Here is a 19,547-nt window from a genome sequence, read left to right as displayed (position 1 = left end):
ATAGGTGCTGGGGGCTCTGCAGAGGGTGGGTGCACACCCCTGGGTGGGGGTCTCAACCTATTGATGACACAGCAGGGATGTGTATACTGTCACCCCCCGTGTCTCTGCTGCCTGAACCCCCCCCCTTCCCCACCCCCCAGGGTTTTTGGGGACACAGGGGTGGCATCGGTGGAAAACACCTTTATTGCACGACAGAGAGCAGCAGGCAGCGGGCGCAGGGAGGGGGTGCAGCGGCGATGCTGGGGGGGCTTCGGGGGGAGCTGTGCCTCCCCCCCACCCCCCTTGTCCCTTTTTGGTTGGGGGGGGGGTTGTTGTTTCTCCCTGAGTTTCCCCATTCTTAATCCCAACCCCCCCAGGTTGGCTCAATACTGGCGGTACCCGAAGGAACCTCGTACCGGGGTGGGGTGGGGAGGGTGCCAAAATCCCCCCCTCCCCCAGATTGTCCCCACATCTTTCCCCCCTGTGTCCATCACAGCAGGTTCTTGTTGCGCTTGGGGACGATCTTCCTCACCGTCCGGCGCTCCGAGATGTTCCTCTTGACGCGCACGGTGGGGGTGACGGGGGGCTCGGCGACAAGCGAGGGGCTCGAGTGGGCTTTGGTCAAGGTGGGGGGGTCCAGGGGGGCCACTGCCGGCCCCGCTTGGGCTTCCCACTCCTCCAGGTCCTGGGCGCCGATGTTTATCCACGTCTCCAGCATCTGCATGTAGGTCTCGTAGCGACGCCTCTGCCGCGGGGCAAGATGGATGGAGATGTGCCGGTGCCACGGGCCCCATCCCTGGGCTTCCCCCCCCCTAATTAAATGAGCTAATTAGGAACTAATCGCCCCTACCTCGTAGAGGAGGTACTCCTTCTTCAGGCGGTACTCGTCCAGGTCGCGGGCTCGTCCCCGCTTGTCGGGGAGGTTGCGTTGGTGCTCGAGCAGCTCCTGGGCCACCCGCTCCATCCAGGCCTCGTGGGAGCGGTGCTGCTCCTCCTGCCCGCAGGGAGAAAGGGGGTGGGGTGGGTGGGTGATGCTGCTGGGCACCCGTGGGTGCGACCCACCTCCCCGTCCTGGCTATGGGGGTCTCACCGGGGGGCTGCGACTGGGGGCAGCGGGGAGGATGGGGCGGACGAAGCGGCACTGGGACCCGACGGCGGCGGGGAAGGCGGGTGATGAGTAGAGGGCGGCCACTAAGTTGATGCGGGAGATCCAGGAGAGCATCTCCTCTGGCGTCCTGGGGGAGCAGAGGGCAGGAGTGATGTCATCACCCTTGGGGACGTCATGGGGGGGAATTTGGGGGAGGGGAGGGGGTCACTCACGGGGCCTGGAAGAGGAAGACGCGCCAGTCGGCCGTCTGCAGGCGGAAGACGTTGGGGCGCTTGGTGTATTTGCTGTCGCGCTCGGCCAGGGCGTGGTGGATCCCCAGCGGCTCCTCGGCCTCTGCTCCCCCCTCCTCTTGGGGGTCCGGGAGGGGGGACGACTCGGAGGGGCGGCGGGGACCCCCCGTTCGCCCCCCGGGTTTGAGGAAGTAGAGGACCGTCCCCTTGAGCACAGCCTGGAAGGACTTCCAGCCTCGCCTGCCCCAGGGCGCTGGGGGAGAGGTTGGGGGGGGGGGTGTGTGTGGGGTTGGGACCCCAAAGCTGACCCCCAAAAGGTATGACACCCCTCACCCCCACCAAAGCTGGGATCCCACTGCTCCAGCACAACTTGGTGGTGTGGCCATCCCTATCCCCCCCCCTCTACCCTGCTGGGACCCTGATGGACCCTAAATGCCCCCAAATGTGCAAAACTCCCACCCCCCCAAATCTGCCCCACAGAGCCCAACAGCTCCCAGAAGTTCTCTCCTGAGCCCCGAGACAGGCTCAGAGCCCCCCAACTCTGTCCCCCAACCCTGAAGTGTACCCCAAATCTGACCACCTGGACCCTCCCAACTACTTCAAATCACCTCTTTGGACCACCACCCTCCCCAGACCACCCCAAACCTGCCCCTTCCCCCCCGCCCCCAACCCCCCCACTCACTTTTCTTGCCGTCAGCCTCAGCCAGCACCTTCCTGGTCAGCCACCCCCGGCACGCAACTTCCCCGGAGCCCCCTGGCAGCTCCAGGAAGGGGTTGCTCTTCTTACAGCTGGGGGAGGCCAGGCTGCACCCCCTACCCGCCTCTTCTTCCTCATCCTCATCCCTGGGTGAGGGTTTGGGTGCTCAGCATCCCAGGGTCCATTTGGTTCCCCCCACCCACCCATACCCCCCCCAACCCCATACTCACACTGCCCACGCCAGCTTCTCGCTGCGGATGGAGCTGTAGAGAGCCTGGGGGGGAGGATGGGGTTCAGGCAGGGGGTCAGGGAGGGGGCTGTTCCCCCCCCCCCCCCACTCTCCAGCTTTGCAGCTGCCCCAGGTACCTTCAGCTGCTCCCTGGGGAAATCCTGTCCATCCATCATCCCGCTCAGGTTGGCCACAAACTCTGAGCTGGTCATGGCTCGGCCGAGGCGCTGTGGGAACGAGGTGGGGGGTGTGTGTGGGGGGGGTGTGAGTGCCCCCCCACCACCACCAATTTAGCACACATACCTCTTCCCAAAGGACCCCAAAAATGTGGGGTGTGCCTTTTGGGAGGGGTGTCCCCCCTCCTTTCCTCACCTGCCCATGGAGGTCGGTGTTCAGCAGCATGATGGCACAGGTCAGGGAGTGCACGGCGTCTGGTGGGGGGTGAGGGGGTCAGGATGGGGGGTGTCCCCTCTGGCTGGGGACACCCATCCCTGTGAACCCCGAGGGGTGAGGCTGGGGGTACCCCAGAGCACTGGGAGGGGGCAGGTGGGGAAACTGAGGCACAGTCTGGGGGGGCGTGGGGGGTATGTGTGCCCCGTGGGTCTCACCTGGGGAGGGGAAGGCGCCGGGGTTGCAGCGATGGTACCGCCGGGAGAAGTGGCTGAGGATGCGCTCGCGCTCCTGCGTCTCGCCCGTCAGCACCAGCGCCTGCAGGAAGCACCTGGGGGCCCCCCCACCATGGCAGCAGGACCCCCCAAAACACCCCCAGACCCCCCTGGGCTGCTGGCTACTCCCTTCTCTGACTCAAAATGCCCCATCTAGAGCCTGCCACACCCCAAACTGCCCCCTCCCCCCCCCAACCCAACAGCCCCCCCATCACTACCTGAGCGCCTGGTCCAGCGTCTGCCCCCCAAACTGGAAGAAGTCCAGGTACTCCTGGGCCACCATACTGCTGAAATCATTGCTGGGAGGGGGGACATGAGCTTGAGCTTGAGGGAGGGGAACACCCCCAGGGCCTGTCCCCATCCCAAAGGGGTGTGTGTGTCCCCCTCTGCCCTTACTTCTTGCGGAGGAACGCAGCCACCTGGGACCTCTTGAAGCCGTCGAGGTGGAAGAGGCGGGTGGCCAAGCGCTGCGCCTCCCCCCGGCGCCCCTGGCCCCCGTTGGCCACCGCTGGCGTCACCCCTGTCCCCCCCGGCGGGCACCTGAGGGGGACACACAGGGGAGAGGGGTCAGGTAATGCTGGTGAGGGCGGGGGATCCCCTTAATTCTGCCCCACTGGTTGGTATTGGCTCTGGGAGGGGAGGGGGAGGGTTGGGGAGGTGAAGGGGAATGGGGAGAGGATGACGGAGGGATGGGGGGTGGATGGGGGATAGATGGACACACAGATGGGGATTTGGGGGGATCAGGCAGCACAAGGGGGGGTCCCCTTAACTCTGCCCTGCCTGGCTGGTGTGGGTCTGGGAGGGGTTGGGGGGGCCCTGGGTTATGGAGGGGTTGGAGGATGTGAACAGGGGTCTGGGGTGGACAGACAGACAAGACGTCTGGGGGTGGATGGATGGATGGGATGTGGGGGCTGGGAGGGGTGGGGAGCAGACAGGGGGATGGGGGGGGCAGATGGGGCCTGGAGGGGTGGACAGGCGATTGGGGGGATGAGTAAGAGTGGGGGCAGGTGAGGGAATGGGGGTGTTGGGGATGGATGGACAGACAGACAGGGTCAGGGGGCACAGAGAGGTGTCGGTTGGGACACGCAGGGGTCTGGGACAGGGTTTGGGGGCGCAGATAAATGGGGGGGTGGGGGGGAACAGCAGACAGACGGGTGTGTGGGGGGACAGACAGGACTAGGGGTGGGATGGGGGGTGCAGAGGAAAGGGAAGGGGGGGGGGTGCCCACGTGGGCCTGGGAGCGCTGGGGAGGCCACGTGGCCGGTGTCCCTCACCCATGGGTGCTGGCAGGGGGGTCCAGCGGGGGCTCCTCGCCCGTCTCGGGGGGCAGCTCGTCCATGGCAGGGTGCGGAGGGGGGGTGGCGGGGGGGGCACCCTGCGCCACTTCCCCCCCGGGGCAGGAAGTGCCCGGGGACGCGGGCAGCCAGGCAGAGCCGTGTCCCGGCGCGGGGGGGCCGCCCTGGGGCACCCCGATAACTCCTGGTCTCAGGGGACCCCATGGCGACAGGGGGGAGAACGGGGAGGGGGTCTGGGGGTGATCCAGGGGGGTCAGGGGGCTGGGGAGGGGCTGGTACCCCCCTCCCAAGGGCTGGTATAGGGGGCTTGAAGGTTTCTGGTACTGCCTTCTTTGGGGCAAATCAGGGGGTAGGGGGGGTGTCGGGTACCCCCGTCTGTGGAGCAAATCCAGGGGGGGCGAGGGCTTGGGGGGGGGCTGGTACCCCCCTCCCAAGGGTGGCTTTGGGGGGGTTGGGGGCCTGGGGAGGGGCAGATCCTGGTCATCTCCTGAGGTCACCCCTGGGGGGTAACCGGGGCGGGGGGTGTCCCGGTCAGCCCCCCCTGGGATAAGCTCCAGAGCGGTTGGGGGTCCGGGAGGGGCCTGGTACCCCCATTCTGGCTGCAGACGTAGGGGGCGGGGGGCATCCCCACATTTTGGGGGCAGATCCGGGGGGTTGGAGCGCGCCAGGTCTGGGGGCCGGGGGGATCCTGGGGGGGAGAAGACACAGCGGGAGGGGGGTCCCCATCAGCAACAGTGCCCCCCCCCCACCCAAAAATAAAGCTCCAAGCCTGGGGGTCCCCACACTCACCCTGCTCCGCGGTGCTGCCGACGTCCCCTCCTGCTGGATGGCACCCAAGGGGTGTGGAGGGGTTGGGGGGACACCCCCATCCCTCCCCGGTGCCCCCCTCAGCCTCGTCCCCCTCGGTGATGAGCAGGGGCTGCAGGGCAGCACTGTGGAGCCGGTAGACAGGCACCTGCACAGCTCCCCCCCGGCTCTGGAAGAGGGGGTTGGTGTGGAACTGGGGCTCCTCCTCATCCACGTCCTCCTCTTCCTCGGCCTCTTCCTCCCGGGAGGAGCAGCCATCGTCATCTTCATCCTCCTCCTCTTCCTCCTCGCTGCATTCGGGGTGCTTGGGCGAGCTGGTCCCATCCATGGCCGTGAACTTGGGTGAGATGCTTCCGTCCACGGCGGCCACCGCCGGGTGTGATGTGGTCCCGTCCATGGTCGTGGCTTTGGGGAAGCTGGTCCCAGCCGTGGTGATGGTTGGGTGTGACATGGTCCCAGCCCTGGTGATGGCTGTGTGTGACATGGTCCCAGCCATGGTGGCTGTGTGTGACATGGTCCCACTCGTGGTGATGGCTGTGGGTGACATGGTCCCACTTGTGGTGACGGCCATGTGTGCCGTGGTCCCATCCTTTGGCACGCGCTCCGGCCAGACGCTCCCGTCTGCGCTCACAGACCTGGGCGAGTTGGTCTCATCTCTGGCCGTGGCCTTGGGCAGGATGGTGCCACCCACCGGCACCTGCTGCGGCGAGATGGCCTCATCCAGAGGCACGGAGACGGGCGAGACGCTCCCATGGGTGGCCGTGGCCCCGGGCGAGGTGCTCCCATCCGCAGCCACGCGCCCAAGGTCCTGGTTTGGGACGCTCCCCCCCAGGGACACGGGCGAGACGCTGTCGTATCGCAACCCACGGCCGCGGTGCTCGTGGAAGACGCTCCCGTCTGTGGCCACAGACCTGGGTGAGATGGTCCCTTCCGTGTCAGGCCTGAGGATGCTCCGGGGCTCGTGCCAGATGTGCTCATCCACAGCCGCGGGCTCGTGGGAGACGCTCCTGTCTGTGGGCACGTCCTGGTGCGAGGTGCTCCCGCAGCGCTGTCCCGGGGCGGCCGCGCCCGCCGGCACGTGGAAGGCATCCTCGGGCTGGTGCCAGGCGCCCCGGGACGCTTGGTGCCGGTGGCTGCTGTCCGGCTGCCCCTCGATGGCTCCCAGCAGCTCCCAGACACATCGCTGCACTCGTGCCAGGCTGTCCTGGAAGACGTCGGTGGTGCCGGTGGCTGCTGCGGCGGGTGTCGCGGTGGGTGTCGCGGTGGGTGTTGCAGTGGGTGTTGCTGTGGGTGTCGCAGTGGGTGTCCCAGCAGGGGGGGTCACCCCTTCCGCACCGGCTCCCGAGAAGACGATGGCGTCCTGCGCCGCCAGGACCCCGCTGGGGGTGGCAGCAGGGCTGGGGGTGCCCGCCGGCTCCATGGCGCAGTGCCCCCCGCTACGGCTGCCTGCCCGCTGCCTGCCGGCTGCTGCCCGGCCCGCCCGGGGTGCCGGTGCCCGGCCCCATGGCCGTGGGTCAGACCTGGGGGGACAGGAGGGGGGGGCGGGGCTAGACCAGGGTAGGGGGCAGGAGGAAAGGAGGAAGAGGAGGAAGGAGGAAGGATGGAGGGAGAAGGAGGAAGGAAGAGGAGGGTAGAAAGAGGGCTAGATGGAGGAGGAAGGAGAGAGGAGGAGGAGGGAGGAAGAGGAGGAAGAAGGGGAGGGAGGGATGAAGGAAGGAGAGAGGAGGAAGGAAGGGGAAGGAGGGAGGAGGGGGAGAAGGCAGGGAGGAAGAAGAGGAGGAAGAAGGGGGAAGGATGAGGGGAGGAGGGGGAGGAAGGGAAGGAGGGAGGGATCAGGGGAGGAAGGAGGGATGGGAGGAGGAAGGAAGAGGAGGAGGAGGAGGAGGAGGAGGAAGGAGGGCCTGGGGTTGGGCGGAGGGGGTCAGGGTGGGCACCTGCGGGCAGGGCCGGGCACCGAGCACCCGCGCCCCGTCCCCCGCCCCACGTCACCCACGTCACGGCCCCCACGTCACTCGCGTCACCGCCGCCGGCTTCCGGCCCGGCCGGGGCAGGAAAGGGGGTGCGGGGCCGGGGCCGGGGCCGCGGCGCCCCAGGGCGGGCTCGGCTGCGCCCCGCGCCCCGCCCAAGCACCCCCCTGGTCGGGGGCAGCGCCGGGACCCCCGAACACCGCCCGCCCCGCGCCCACCGGCGGCTGCTGCGGGGGTCGCGCCCCGGAGCGGGGCCGCCTGAGCCCCCCCCACGGGAGCCCCAAACCCTGCGCCGCCCCCCCCACCCCCCCCGAGAGCCCTCCCACGAGTCGGGGGCACCCCAAGGGGTGTGGCGGGACCCCACAGGCTGCAGGGGAACCGGAAAGATTTGGGGGGGGGGGCTGAGGGGGCCCCGAGGGGTGGGGAGGACCCCGAAAGTTTACAAGAAGGCTATGGGGGGGGTGGGGGAACCCCGTAGGGCGTGAGCCCCCCCCCCAAGGGCTATGGGGAACCCCAAAGCTTCTGGGGGCTCTGAGGGACTGCGGGGGGTCCCCAGGGGGTCGGTGGACCCCAAAGGGTGTCGGGGGGCACCCCAAAAGGCTGTGGGGGACACGGACGTCTGCGGGGGCTCCAAGAGGAACCGTGGGGGGCCCGTCAGGGGCTATAGGGGAACCCAAGAGTTGTGGGGTCCCCCCAGCGCCGGGGGAACCCCAAGGTTTTTTGGGGGGACCCTCGAGGCTCGTGGGGCGCTCCAGGGCCGGCGGCGGTGGCTCCGGGGGGCGCTGGGGGCTACGGGGGACCAAGCGGACCCCGCGCGTCCCCCCGGGCTACGGGGACCCCCCCGGCCACCCCGGGGGTCCCGCCCGTTCCCCCCCCCCCGCTTCCCGCTTCCCACTTCCCACTTCCCTTACCGGCACCGCCGGCGCACGGGCGGGGGCGAGTCCGCGGCACGACCCGCCTCTCGCCGGGGGTGGGGCCGGGCAACAGGCCGCCCCCCGACACCCGCCCCGCCCGGGCCGCGCCCCCTGCGCCCCGCAGGGCCCGAGCCTGCGACCCAGGGGCAGGGCCTGGGCCCCACGGATGGGTCCTGGGCCCCACGGACGAGCTGTGAGCCCCACCGACCCGGACCTGAGCCCCACGGCCCGGCCCTGAGCCCCCAGACCCGGCCCTGAGCCCCCAGACCCAAGCCTGAGTCCCCAGACCCGGCCCTGAGCCCCACGGGGCCCAACCCTGAGCCCCCAGACCCGGCCCTGAGTCCCAGGGACGGGCCCTGAGCCCCCAGACTCGGCCCTGAGTCCCAGGGACGGGCCCTGAGCCCCACGGGGCCCAACCCTGAGCCCCATGGCCCGGCCCTGAGCCCCCAGACCCGGCCCTGAGCCCCCAGACCCAACCCTGAGCCTTCAGACCCGGCCCTGAGCCCCCAGACCCAACCCTGAGCCCCCAGACCCAACCCTGAACCCTCAGACCCGGCCCTGAGCCCCACGGGACCCGGCCCTGAGCCCCGCGGCCCGGCCCTGAGCCCCCAAACCCGGCCCTGAGCCCCGCGGCCCGGCCCTGAGCCCCATGGCCCGGCCCTGAGCCCCCAGACCCGGCCCTGAGCCCCGCGGCCCGGCCCTGCCCTCCCCAGCAGAACACACAGCACAGGCCGAGGCAGCCCCATCGCTTTATTCCCGGCCCCGGGGCCGGTGGCTCCCCCTGCCCGGGGGCACCACGGTCACTTGCGGCGCAGGTAGAAGGTGGTGACGGCGGGGGGGGCGGGTCCCCCCGCCAGGCCCAGCGGCTCCCCCGGCTCCGGGGCCGTGCTGAGGAAGTGCCCGGGGAAGGCGGCGGCCTCGAAGGTGTGTGTGGAGCCGCTGAAGGTCTTGTAGAAGGTGAAGGGTTTGGCCTCGTCCCCCTCCTTGGAGAACAGGTCCAGCAGTTTCTTGTCCTGCCATGGGGGTGGCACTGCTGGGTGGCAGCTTCCCAGGGACCCCCCCCCCCCTCCTCTCCCGGGGAACCCCAGCTCAAGGAACCCCAGGTGATGGCATCATGGGGTGACACCGCCCTGGGGAACCCCCGTCTCCAGGTGCCATCAGCTCAGGGTGACAGTGTTTGGGAATGACACCAGCTTAGGGTGCCCCCCACCTTGGCCTGACCCACCTCTGAGTGTCCCCCCCCACCCCAGGGTGCCCCGTCTTGAGTTGCTCCACCTCTGGGTGTCCCACCCCAGGGTGCCCCCCAACCTGGGCCACCCCCTGCACTGTGATACCCCCCCTCTCTCCCCCCCCCCGCCCATGCTCACCTCCAGCTTCAGCTGGGGCTCAGGGCCAGTGCCACAGGAAAGGGCCTGGTCGCCACCACGGATGCCCACAATCAGAGGACAGCGTCGGCGCTCCAGGTACTTGTTGGGCACCACGCTGATGGGTTCTGCGAGGAGATGGGGTAGGTGGGTGGGAGCGCCCAGGGGTGGGGGTGCTTGCCCCCTCCCCACCCAGTGCACCCACCTTCCTGGTCGGAGTTGGCACCCTGCAGGTTCGTGGCCACCAGGCACCCGTCGTGCAGGCAGAGCCCCCGCTGCTGCGTGTCCCGTACCAGGTAGTGGTAGGGCTGTGCCAGGGGCTTCGACTCCGAGAAGGCCGTGCTGCTTATGTCACCTTCTGGGGGGACATGGGGACACAGGGAGGGAGCACAAGGGGTGTCACAGGTGGGTGGGGACATGGGGGTGTCACAGGGACGTGGGGGACATGGGAATGAGGGACCTGGGTGTGACAGGCATATGAAGGCAGGGATAAACAGAGGGACATGGAGACGGGGACACGGGGGGCAGGTGGGGACACGTGGGGACAGGGCCGCCATGCCTGCTGGGTGCTACCTTCCCCCAGGAATTCCTTGAACAAGGCCTCCATGTCAGGGTCGATGACGGACTCTGCCGTGTGCCCGGTTGCTGTGCTCAGCTCCGCCATGACAACCAGATGGTTCCTACAATCCTGGGGCTCCTGCGGGTTTCCTCTGGGACCCTCCTCCCTGCTGCAGCCCGGGGAGGGGGCAGGAGAGAGGGAGAGAAGGGTGAGGACGGCCACAGCCCCGTGTGACTCATGCTCTGGGTATGAGGGGAGGGATAACCCTGTCCCCACCCTGTCACCGCTCACCTGAAGGCAGGTCTGGACGCGCGAGACATGGCTGAGCCTGTGAGAGAGAGATGGTAGCACAGAGCTGGTGCGGGTGTTGCGGATGGGGGGCTCGTGCCCCTGCCCCAACACACCCAGTCTCCTGGTTGCCACAGGCTCCTTGGTTGCCAGTAGGCTCCAGAGTGAACGCCTGTAGAAGGTTGCCCTAGCAGGACCTGGCTTGTCCTGCCCCCGTCCCCCAACGCTACCTGTGAATGTGTCAAGCTTCCGAAAGCCCGTCCTGTGTCCTCTCAGTTGGGTACCCCCTGCTGGGTGACAGTGGCTCTTATAGGGCCGGGCAGGGCGGGGGGCAGAGCCCGCCCCAGTAATTGTACTGGAATGAACTGGGCTGGGCGGGCGCTGGCATGGCGGCAGGCTGCGCGATGGTGAAATACTGTGTGGTTCTGCTCTTCTCTGTGGCCCTGTGTGTGTGTCCCCTGCCCACAGTGCCCACCGTCGCCGTGGCCGGGATGTCCCCCCTGCCCTGTCCCCAAGGGGCCCTTTGAGCCCCATCCCCACCGGCTGCTGAGCTCCGTCCCCATGGCCCCAGCGCGTCCCGTCGCCGCTGCCGCCGCACGGTACCGCGCCGTGCGATGACACGCCGTGCGATGACACGCCGTGTGATGACACACCGTACGATGCCATAACCGTGGTCGGGTGTGCCAGGCAGCGGGCGTCTGTCGCCACCAAATCCGGGAAGGGGACAAACCCGGGAGTCGCCCGCCTATGGGGCAGCCCCACCGGCAGCGTCACCACCCCGGGGGACATCCCCTTCCTGTCCCAAACCAGCCGGTGGCGCAACACCGGCCATCCCGTCGCGGTGGTGAGGGTGACGCAGGCGTCCTGTTCCCCCCTCCACCCCACCCCCACGCACACCCCCACGCAGCCAGTCACACCATGGGGACCAAGGTGTCCTCAGCATCTTTATTCCCACGGGATGTCACCGTCCCCAGGGACGAGGGGGCTCAGCAGAGCTGGAAGTAGAAGTCGAGGAGGTGGGTGTCATCGGGGTGCTGGGACAGCCCCAGGGGCTGGTGGCCGCGTGCGGAGGTGCAGAGGAACCAGCCGGGGTTGGCGGCCGACTCGAAGCGCCACAGCCCGTCCTTGTAGGAGCGGTAGAAGGTGAAGGCGGCCGAGGCCGTCCCGGCGCGGGGCAGCTCTCTGATGTCGGCGTCCTGCGGTGGGCACCGGCACACCGATGTCACTGGCTGGATATGGGGAGGGGGGAAACCGCGCCGCCCGGATCTGCGGTGGTCCCCAGCCCCATGGCAGCCCTGTCCCCACGGTGTCCCAGCCACAGCCTTGCCACCCCTGTGCCCCCATCCCATGGTGCTCACATCCCCACGGTGACCCCCTCCCGCGGTGTTCCCATCCATGTGACACCCCCATCCCCACGGCATCCCTGTCCCCACAGTGTCCCCCTCCCATGGCATCCCTGTCCCCACAGTGTCCCCGTCTCCACGGTGTCCCCCTCCCATGGCATCCCTGTCCCTCTGACATCCCCATCCCCATGGTGTCCCCATCCCTGTAGCATCCCCATCCCTGTAGCATCCCCATCCCCACAGTGCCCCCCGTCCCCGCGGCGTCCCCTGACCTGCAGCTGCAGGGTGGGCTGGCTGGCGGGGGGGCTGGCGAGGCAGCGGGTGCCGTTCTGGATGCCCAGGATGACGGGCAGCCGGGCGAGCTCGAAGGCGCGGTTGGGCACCCAAAACACCTTCTCTGTGGGGGGGGACACGGGGCCATCAGGGGCTGCCGGTCGCGTGCCCCCCGTGCCCCCGTGTCCCCAGCTCACCTTCGAGCGCAGCGTTGGTCCCTTGCAGGTGCCCGGCCACCAGCTGGTCATTGCGCAGGTAAAGTGACTTCTGGTTGATGTCCCAAATCCTGCCGGGGACAGCAGTGACAGTGGTGCCCACCGTGGCACCCTGACACCCCCCCCCCAACCTTCCCTGAGCTGCCACCCCTGAGTGTATCACCCCCTCCCCAACACCCCCAACCTCAACTTACCGGTACTGGAAGACTGTGGTCTGCGGGGCGGGTGTGTGGCAGAGGGCGATGCTTTCGGCCTCTGCACAGAGGAAGAGGAGGGTGAGGGTGAGTGTGAGCACGGGCTGGCACGCCATGGCGCCCTGATGCCCTCTGCCTGCGCCCCCCCTCCTGCCTTTATAACCCCTCCCAGAATTTCCAGCCTGTGGAGGCGGGGGGCTGCCGGTGGCGTAATCTTCCCTGTGGTTCCGCTTCCCCTCCCGCCTCTCAGGGGCCCTTCCCTTGGGGGGGGGGTGGGGGGGGGGATCCCCGGTCGATGCTCACCCATGGGACCCCCCAACCCTGGCCAAGCTCCAGGCGGCGGCAGCTGGGTGGGAAGAAGGAAGGAAGGAGGTTGGTGATGGTGTTGCCACACTGCTGGCAGGGTGTGAAGGGGTTGGCCCCGCCCCGCCGGAGGACTCGGCAGGGACGGGGTTGGCAACCGACACCGATCGTCCCGGGGGCCCATCCCGAACGACAACCGGGGGACCACCGGGCTCCTGGGAACTGCCCGAGCCGGGACTCGAACCCTTGAATTCACCCCCGGGGGCGCGACGCCCTCCTCGTTGCGCCACCGTGCGGGGCGCGCCGCGCGCCTGGGTCCGTCACCCCGGCAACGACGCATGCGCAGTGAGGCGCCGCCATCCGCTACCGGGAACCCAGCGGGCACCCGTAGGTGCATCGTGGGGACCAGTGAGTGGCCGCCGGCAGGCCGCGCCTGCGCGTGGTGCGGGCGCGGCGGGGGGAGGCGCATGCGCAGCGCCGGTGGGGGCCGTGGGCGCGCATGCGCCGTGGCGCGGGCGGGGCGGGGCGGCGCGGGCCATGGCGGGCGGCGCGGGGCTGCGGGCGGCCGTGGCCGCCGTGCTGGTGGCGGCCTGGGGCGCCCACGGGCTCTACTTCCACATCGGCGAGACCGAGAAGCGCTGCTTCATCGAGGAGATCCCCGACGAGACCATGGTCATCGGTGAGCGGGGCGCGGGAGGGCGGGGGAGAGGGAGAAGGGAAGCGGGGGCCCGGCCCGGGAGCCCAACCGGGGGCGGCTGAGGGGGGCCGGGCCGAGCCGGGCCCGTTCCCACCCGCCGCCCCCCAGGGAACTACCGGACGCAGCTGTGGGACAAGCAGTCGGAGTCGTTCCTGCCCTCCACCCCGGGGCTCGGCATGCACGTGGAGGTGAAGGACCCGGACGGCAAGGTGAGTGTTCGGGGGGTCGGGACCCGCTGCCCGGGGAACGGGGCGTCCCTAAAGCCGCCTGGGCGGGGTGTGGGGTCCCTGGGGTGCCTGGCAGCTGGGCTGAGAGTCCCTAGGCCACCCACCCTTCTATAGCACGGGGAGGGTTCCTCTGTGTCTTCTGTTTGAGACGTACAGGGCAGTTACCTGCCAGGACAAGGGGTCTGTGGCAGCTGTGGGGGTGCCGGTGCCTCCTTGGGTGGGTGACAGTGGCTGTGTCTCTGTGCAGGTGGTGCTGTCACGGCAGTACGGCTCCGAAGGACGCTTCACCTTCACATCCCACACGCCGGGCGAGCACCAGATCTGCCTCCACTCCAACTCCACCCGCATGGCGCTCTTCGCTGGGGGCAAACTGGTAATTTGGGGGGATCCCCAAACCCGGGGAGGGAGTGTGAATGGCAGCAGGGCTCTGCTGACCGTCTCTTTGCCCCGCAGCGGGTACACCTGGACATCCAGGTGGGTGAACACACCAACAACTACCCTGAAATCGCCGCCAAGGACAAGCTGACGGAGCTGCAGCTCCGCGCCCGCCAGCTCCTCGACCAGGTCGAGCAGATCCAGAAGGAGCAGAACTACCAACGGGTGAGGAGGGGGCTCCGGGGAAGCGGGGTGGGGCGGGGGGGGGGAACCCCTTCTTCTTCTTCTGTTTGCCTGACCCTTCCTCCCCATCCTCTGCCTGACAGTACCGGGAGGAGCGTTTCCGCATGACGAGCGAGAGCACCAACCAGCGGGTGCTGTGGTGGTCCATCGCCCAAACCATCATCCTCATCCTCACCGGCATCTGGCAGATGAGGCACCTCAAGAGCTTCTTCGAGGCCAAGAAGCTGGTGTAACCCCAGCCAGGCGGGCAGGGAAGGGCCCTGCCTACCGTCGGGGACGGGGGGGCAGCCCCCGCCGTGACGTTCTGTGGGGAAATAAAGGTTTTCTGGGGTCCGACGGCGCTGGCTGGCTCGTTTTTTGGGGGGCGGGGGGGGTGGGGAGTGTTCGTGGTACCCGGCGGGGCTCTGCGGCTCCGCTCCGCGCGGTCCTCCACCGCCAGGGGGCGCTGTGTCACCCCGCTGGCCCCCTCCGCCGCGGGGCCGCGCAGGCGCAGTGTGAGGCGGGAGGCCGGCATGGCGGCGGCGGCGGAGGAGACGGCGGCGGCGTTCGAGCACATGGGGCTGGACGGGCGGCTGCTGCGGGTGCGCCGGGGCTGGCGGGGGGTCCCTGAGGAGGGAAGGGAAGGGCTGGGCAGCGCGGGGGTGCCGCGGCCGGGGCGGCTGAGCTGACGGACTCCACAGGCGGTGGCAGAGCTGGGCTGGGCCGCCCCCACGGCCATCCAGGCCGAAGCCATTCCTCTGGCGCTGGAAGGCCGCGACCTCCTGGCCCGGGCCAGGACCGGCTCCGGGAAGACGGGAGCGTACGGGCTGCCCCTGCTGCAGCACCTCCTGCGCGTTAAGGCCGTAAGTGAGGCGGGGGCACGGACGGGGATACCGGGCTCGGGTGGGTGTGCGGGCAGAGCCGGGCGTGTGTGGGGTGACGGGCTGAGGAGGGATGCTGTGGGGCATGGGGGTGCTCTGGGGCAAGGGAGGAGGTCCCGTGGGGCAGGGGAGGGGAACTGTATGGTAGTGAGGGATGCTGTGGGGCATGGGGGTGCTCTGGGGCAAGGGAGGAGTTCCTGTGGGGCAGGGGAGGGGAACTATGTGGTAATGAGGGATGCTGTGGGGCACGGGGTGGCTCTAGGGCAAGGGAAGAGGTCCTGTTGGGCAGGGGAGGGATGCTGTGGGGCACGGGGGGGGCTCTGGAGTAAGGGAAGAGGTCTTGTGGGGCAGGGGAGGGGAACTATGTGGTAATGAGGCATGCTGTGGGGCATGGGGGTGCTCTGGGGTAAGGGAAGAGGTCCTGTGGGGTAGAAGAGGGGACCTATATGGTAATGAGGGATGCTGTGGGGCATGGGGGGGCTCTGGGGCAAGGAAAGAGGTCCTGTGGGGCAAGGGAGGGATGCTGTGGGGCATGGGGGGTGCTCTGGGGCAAGGGCTGGATGCCGTGGAGCCGGGGAGGGGTGCTGTGGGGCAGGGGGCTGCTGGGGCAGCTCCCCCGTGCCCGGGTGACGGTGGACGGGGGCCCGGGCAGGTGCAGGCCCCCGCGGCGGTGGCACAGGCGGTGCGGGCGCTGGTGCTGGTGCCCTCCAAGGAGCTGGGGCAGCAGGTGGTGCGCAGCCTGCGGCAGCTGGCGGCTTTCTGTGCCCGCGACGTGCGGGTGGCCGACCTCTGTGCTGAGACCGACCTTGCGGCCCAGCGGTAAGGACCCCCCACCCCACCCCTACCCCTCTACCCTTGGGTGTCCCCCCGTTGTGGCTGGCGGGGGTGACGGCAAAGGTGGGTGACGTGGTGTGTGTGTGTGGCCAGGCCGGTGTTGATGGAGAAGCCGGATGTGGTGGTGGGCACGCCGGGGCGGGTGCTGGCGCACCTCAGCGCCCGCAGCCTGACTCTGCGGCACTCGCTGGAGATGCTGGTGCTGGATGAGGCCGACCTGCTGCTCTCCTTCGGCTTCGGAGAGGACATCAAGTCCCTGCTGTGGTGAGGGACACCCCTGGGAGGGAGGATTTGGAGGGGCACAGATGGGGGTGGGGGTACACTGAGGGGCTCTGCCTGGGGGCACTGTGAGGCTGGGGGGTACGGGGGCACAGCCAGGGATTTGGGGCCGCTGGCAGGGCTGCAGGGTGCAGTGGGGCGGGAGGAGTTGGTGGTGTGTAGTTTGGGGGTATGACTGGGGCAGGTGACACGGGACACTGACAGAGCAGGGGGGTGTTTGGGGTGGGCTGTCAGGGCTGGGCTGGGGATGCCAGGTCTGGTGCCAAGGGTGGCAGGGGGAAATCACCCTCCCCAGCCATGGGGCCTGGTGCTGAGCCCCTAACATCCCCCAGCCACCTCCCCAAGATCTACCAGGCGCTTCTCATGTCAGCCACCTTCAGCCCTGACGTGGAGGCCCTCAAGGAGCTGGTGCTGCACAACCCGGTGAGTGGGCACTTGGGGGGCACGGGGGAGGTTTGGGGGAGGCCAGCATGGGCACAGACATGGGGGTGGGCACACGCTGTGACTTGGGAGCACGGCACCCACAGAGGGGGGTGTGTGTGTGTGTGTGGGGAGGGGGGGAAGGGGTACGGCGGGTGCTGGGGTGCGTCCCCCTGACCTTGCCGCGACGGGTGCAGGTGACGCTGTGCCCGCCGGAGCCTCAGCTGCCGGGCAGCGCCCAGCTGCGGCAGTTCGTGGTGCGCTGCAGCACCGAGGAGGACAAGTTCCTGCTGCTCTGTGCCCTCCTGAAGCTGCGGCTGCTGCGGGGCCGGGCCCTGCTCTTCGTGGGCACCCTCGCCCGCTGCTACCGCCTCAAGCTCTTCCTCGAGCAGTTCGGCATCCCCGCCTGCGCCCTCAACTCCGAGCTGCCCGCCCGCTCCCGGTAATGCCTGGGGGAGTTTGGGGGTGTGGAGGAGGGGAAAACGGGTGAGGGGTCTGGGGGGATGGGTGTGGGGCAGTCTTGGGTTGGGGAGAGCTCCTGGGGGGTAAAGGGTGCCTGGGAAGTAGGGTAAGGGCAGAGTGTGGGGTGCCTGGCGTAGGGCAGGGTGGGCTGTGGGTTGTGGGGGGGCACAGTGGAGAGGGGGTGCAGCTGGCAGGGGTGCTGACAGGCGGCTGCCTTGTCCCCAGGTGCCACGTCATCACCCAGTTCAACCGGGGCATCTACGACTACATTGTGGCCACAGACGAGGAGGCGCCGGCGGTGCCTGCGGAGCCGCCCCCACGCAAGAAGCGCAAGGGTGCTGCCCAGAGGTGAGAGCCGTGGGGGGTCTCGTCACCGGGGCTGTGTCCCACCGCAGCAGGGGATGGCTTGGGCTGGGGAAGCTCACCCAGAGCCGTGGGGTGTTTCCAGCCAGGCTGTGCCCTTGGGGACATCCCTGTCCCCATCGCGGTGTCCCCAGGGCAGGGGGTGTTTCCCTGCTGGGGGATGTGCCTCGTGCCCAGCATCCCAGTGCCCATGTGAGCCTGTGTTCCCAATGTCCCCTTGCTTGGGGTGTCCCCATGTCCCTGGGGGCCATGAGCCACCCCAACATCTCCAATATCCCCCCCAGCAGCAAGGGCAAGGACCCTGAGTACGGCGTCGCGCGGGGCATCGATTTCCAGAACGTGGCCGCTGTCATCAACTTCGACGTGCCGCCTACAGTCGATTCCTACGTCCACCGTGTGGGCAGGTACGTGGGGGTGTGGAGAGGGGACATGGGGGTGCCTGTGGGGCCCCCTGGGCAGGTGTCCCACTTCCAGCCCCCTCCATGCCCGCAGGACGGCCCGCGCCGACAACCCCGGCACAGCGCTGACCTTTGCGCTGCCCGAGGAGCAGGACAGCCTGGCCCGCATCGAGGACGCGCTCGCTGGAGGTGGGGCGGACCCTGTGTCGCTGTGGGGGGAGGCACTGGGTGCCAGGGGACTTTTGGGTGGGGGGGGTGCAGAGTGCCTGGAGGGCAGGGGTGACCCCCACGCATGTCCCCAGAGAACGGCGCGACGATGCTGCAGCCCTACACATTCTGCATGGAGGAGATCGAGGGTCTGCGCTACCGCTGCCGGGTAGGTGGGTGGGCAGTGCTGGAGGGGGGTGGGGGGTGGTGGCTGGGGGGGGGTGTGAAAGGCTCTGAACGCCCCCCTCCCCTTCCACAGGACGCCATGCGCTCCGTCACCAAGCAGGCGGTGAAGGAAGCCCGGCTGCGCGAGATCAAGGACGAGCTGCTCAACTCGGAGAAGCTGAAGGTACCTCTGGGTCTGTGGGCGGGCTGGGGGCAGGGAGCAGCGCCTGGGGGGGTTCCACAGGCTGTGCCAGGTGGGTGCTGGGTGCTGCAGCCCCCTTCCCCTCGGCTCTTCACCCCAGGTGTACTTTGAGGACAACCCCCGCGACCTGCACGTCCTGCGCCACGACAAGCCCCTGCACCCCGCCATTGTCAAGCCCCATCTCCGCAACGTGCCCGAGTACCTGGGTACGTCCCCATAGGGCAGGGAACCCAGGATGTGGTGACAACCTGGGGGCACAACGGTGCTGGGGAGGGTGACACTGGGATGCTGGGGATGTCCCCGGTGCCGCCAGCACCCTCTTAGCGCTGCTCTCTGCCCGCAGTGCCCCCCACCCTCCGCGGCGTCGCCAGGCCCAACCTCAAGAAGCGCAAGTGGCTGCGGCTGCCACGCACGGGTCCCAACCGCCGCGGCGGAGCGACGGTGAGTGTGGGGTGGACACAGCAGGGCCCGCTGGACACTCATCTCCTCCACTGCCAGGGGATCTGATGGCACTTTTCTTTCTCCAGCCCCGTGGCACCGGCAACCCCCTACAGAGCTTCAAGTACGCCCGCCGCAGTTCCAAGCGCCGCGCCGCCCCGCCGTCCTGAGCCCCCCGGTACCCTGTGGACTGTGCCTGCGCCGGGGGGCACCGCGGTCTCCTCTCAGCCCCCTTCCCGAGGTTTGGGGTGTCTCGGTCTGTTCCCCGTGGGGTGGTTGTGCCCAATAAAGGTGCCAAGGGGCTGTGCGCTGTGTCGTACCCCTGCCAGCTGTGTGACGGGGGAAGGTTGGTGACACACAGGCGGGATGCGGCGTCTCCCGCTGATGCCGGGCAAAGGTGCCAGCGTGTTATCGTCCCCCGTTATCGAGGCCAGGGCTGTATGGGGGCCATAAACCAGGACAAGGACGCAGTGTGGGGGGTGGCACTGACAGCTTGGGGGGGCTCAGGTCTTCTCTGGCACCCCTGTGCCACCATTGCCATTGTGAGCTTGGTAGCCGGGTACGTCTCTCCTTGGGGCTGGCGCTGCGCCTCGGGTGGCGCTGGGCCGGTGCTCGTGTGCTGCCTGCTGTGCCCAGCCCTGCCCCGTGGCGTGCGCGGCAGGAGTTGCCGTATCACCTGTCAAGGCGAGGTTTATCGGGGTTGCGGCGTCTTATCGAGGGGCTGCAGCTCTGGTCCAAGGCTGCCTGTCGGCCCTGAACCCTTCCTGGCACGGGGGCAGAGGGTTCTGGCACCAGCCCCGGCTGCGGGCACAGCGGCCCCGTTTCGGTACCAGCGGAGCCTTTCGCTGCCGGCGAGGTGGGCAGGGAGAGCGAGACGGTTCCTCCTGGCATGCCTGCTGGCACAGCCGAGGTGCCCGTGTGCTGGCTGCCGGGATGAGTTCCTGGCA

General features: G+C 68.9%; 5 protein-coding genes across 6 annotated transcripts; 2 read left to right on the top strand and 3 right to left on the bottom strand.

Annotated features, from left to right (window-relative positions):
• Positions 1 to 171: 171 nt before the first annotated feature.
• On the bottom strand, positions 172 to 4,247 carry LOC311199766 (PH and SEC7 domain-containing protein 4-like; the record flags this gene model as incomplete). The annotated part of the gene is made up of 12 exons (XM_084273897.1): positions 172 to 724; positions 830 to 973; positions 1,070 to 1,214; positions 1,300 to 1,570; positions 2,000 to 2,160; positions 2,245 to 2,288; positions 2,381 to 2,470; positions 2,616 to 2,674; positions 2,852 to 2,964; positions 3,127 to 3,207; positions 3,305 to 3,448; positions 4,183 to 4,247. 12 exons carry the CDS (start codon positions 4,245 to 4,247, stop codon positions 470 to 472), a joined length of 1,572 nt encoding a protein of 523 aa, XP_084130023.1. The 3' UTR covers positions 172 to 469.
• A 4,444-nt stretch (positions 4,248 to 8,691) lies between these two features.
• On the bottom strand, positions 8,692 to 9,970 carry LOC311199816 (interleukin-36 receptor antagonist protein-like; the record flags this gene model as incomplete). The annotated part of the gene is made up of 4 exons (XM_084273954.1): positions 9,829 to 9,970; positions 9,461 to 9,613; positions 9,259 to 9,383; positions 8,692 to 8,904 (listed from the first exon to the last, which is right to left on the bottom strand). The coding sequence occupies exons 1-4, from the start codon at positions 9,917 to 9,919 to the stop codon at positions 8,692 to 8,694; spliced, it is 582 nt and encodes a 193-aa protein (XP_084130080.1). The 5' UTR covers positions 9,920 to 9,970.
• A 984-nt stretch (positions 9,971 to 10,954) lies between these two features.
• On the bottom strand, positions 10,955 to 12,470 carry LOC311199815 (interleukin-36 receptor antagonist protein-like). Of its 2 annotated transcripts, XM_084273953.1 has the most exons (5): positions 12,431 to 12,470; positions 12,128 to 12,188; positions 11,916 to 12,004; positions 11,718 to 11,842; positions 10,955 to 11,298 (listed from the first exon to the last, which is right to left on the bottom strand). In XM_084273953.1, the coding sequence occupies exons 1-5, from the start codon at positions 12,432 to 12,434 to the stop codon at positions 11,089 to 11,091; spliced, it is 489 nt and encodes a 162-aa protein (XP_084130079.1). In that variant the 5' UTR covers positions 12,435 to 12,470; the 3' UTR covers positions 10,955 to 11,088. The 2 variants fall into 2 exon arrangements, with proteins under 2 accessions (XP_084130079.1, XP_084130078.1); XM_084273952.1 differs by lacking the exon at positions 12,431 to 12,470 and having other exon boundaries at positions 12,128 to 12,423.
• Positions 12,471 to 12,953: 483 nt separating this feature from the next.
• On the top strand, positions 12,954 to 14,308 carry TMED4 (transmembrane p24 trafficking protein 4). Its single transcript, XM_084274040.1, has 5 exons — positions 12,954 to 13,109; positions 13,236 to 13,336; positions 13,602 to 13,727; positions 13,808 to 13,954; positions 14,056 to 14,308. The coding sequence occupies exons 1-5, from the start codon at positions 12,968 to 12,970 to the stop codon at positions 14,203 to 14,205; spliced, it is 666 nt and encodes a 221-aa protein (XP_084130166.1). The 5' UTR covers positions 12,954 to 12,967; the 3' UTR covers positions 14,206 to 14,308.
• Positions 14,309 to 14,483: 175 nt separating this feature from the next.
• On the top strand, positions 14,484 to 18,907 carry DDX56 (DEAD-box helicase 56). The gene is made up of 14 exons (XM_084273984.1): positions 14,484 to 14,553; positions 14,653 to 14,814; positions 15,485 to 15,651; positions 15,760 to 15,930; positions 16,278 to 16,368; positions 16,563 to 16,807; positions 17,053 to 17,175; positions 17,478 to 17,594; positions 17,683 to 17,777; positions 17,891 to 17,964; positions 18,055 to 18,144; positions 18,263 to 18,368; positions 18,506 to 18,603; positions 18,690 to 18,907. Exons 1-14 carry the CDS (start codon positions 14,485 to 14,487, stop codon positions 18,768 to 18,770), a joined length of 1,689 nt encoding a protein of 562 aa, XP_084130110.1. The 5' UTR covers position 14,484; the 3' UTR covers positions 18,771 to 18,907.
• Positions 18,908 to 19,547: the final 640 nt, after the last annotated feature.

Source organism: Gallinula chloropus (genome assembly GCF_964237585.1).
Source record: "Gallinula chloropus genome assembly, chromosome: 21".
Classification (NCBI taxonomy): domain Eukaryota; kingdom Metazoa; phylum Chordata; class Aves; order Gruiformes; family Rallidae; genus Gallinula; species Gallinula chloropus.
This window is presented reverse-complemented; position numbering and strand designations above follow the sequence as displayed.

Coding starts and splice junctions, on each gene's coding strand:
- DDX56 (XM_084273984.1), top strand. CDS start 14,485: ATGGCGGCGGCGGCGGAGGAGACGGCGGCGGCGTTCGAGCACATGGGG. Junction 16,808..17,052: donor GAGCTGCCCGCCCGCTCCCG/GTAATGCCTGGG, acceptor CCTTGTCCCCAG/GTGCCACGTCATCACCCAGT. Junction 17,778..17,890: donor CGAGGACGCGCTCGCTGGAG/GTGGGGCGGACC, acceptor GCATGTCCCCAG/AGAACGGCGCGACGATGCTG.
- LOC311199815 (XM_084273952.1), bottom strand. CDS start 12,243: ATGGCGTGCCAGCCCGTGCTCACACTCACCCTCACCCTCCTCTTCCTC. Junction 12,005..12,127: donor ACCACAGTCTTCCAGTACCG/GTAAGTTGAGGT, acceptor TGTCCCCGGCAG/GATTTGGGACATCAACCAGA. Junction 11,299..11,717: donor AGCCCACCCTGCAGCTGCAG/GTCAGGGGACGC, acceptor TGCCCACCGCAG/GACGCCGACATCAGAGAGCT.
- TMED4 (XM_084274040.1), top strand. CDS start 12,968: ATGGCGGGCGGCGCGGGGCTGCGGGCGGCCGTGGCCGCCGTGCTGGTG. Junction 13,110..13,235: donor CGACGAGACCATGGTCATCG/GTGAGCGGGGCG, acceptor GCCGCCCCCCAG/GGAACTACCGGACGCAGCTG. Junction 13,337..13,601: donor TGAAGGACCCGGACGGCAAG/GTGAGTGTTCGG, acceptor GTCTCTGTGCAG/GTGGTGCTGTCACGGCAGTA.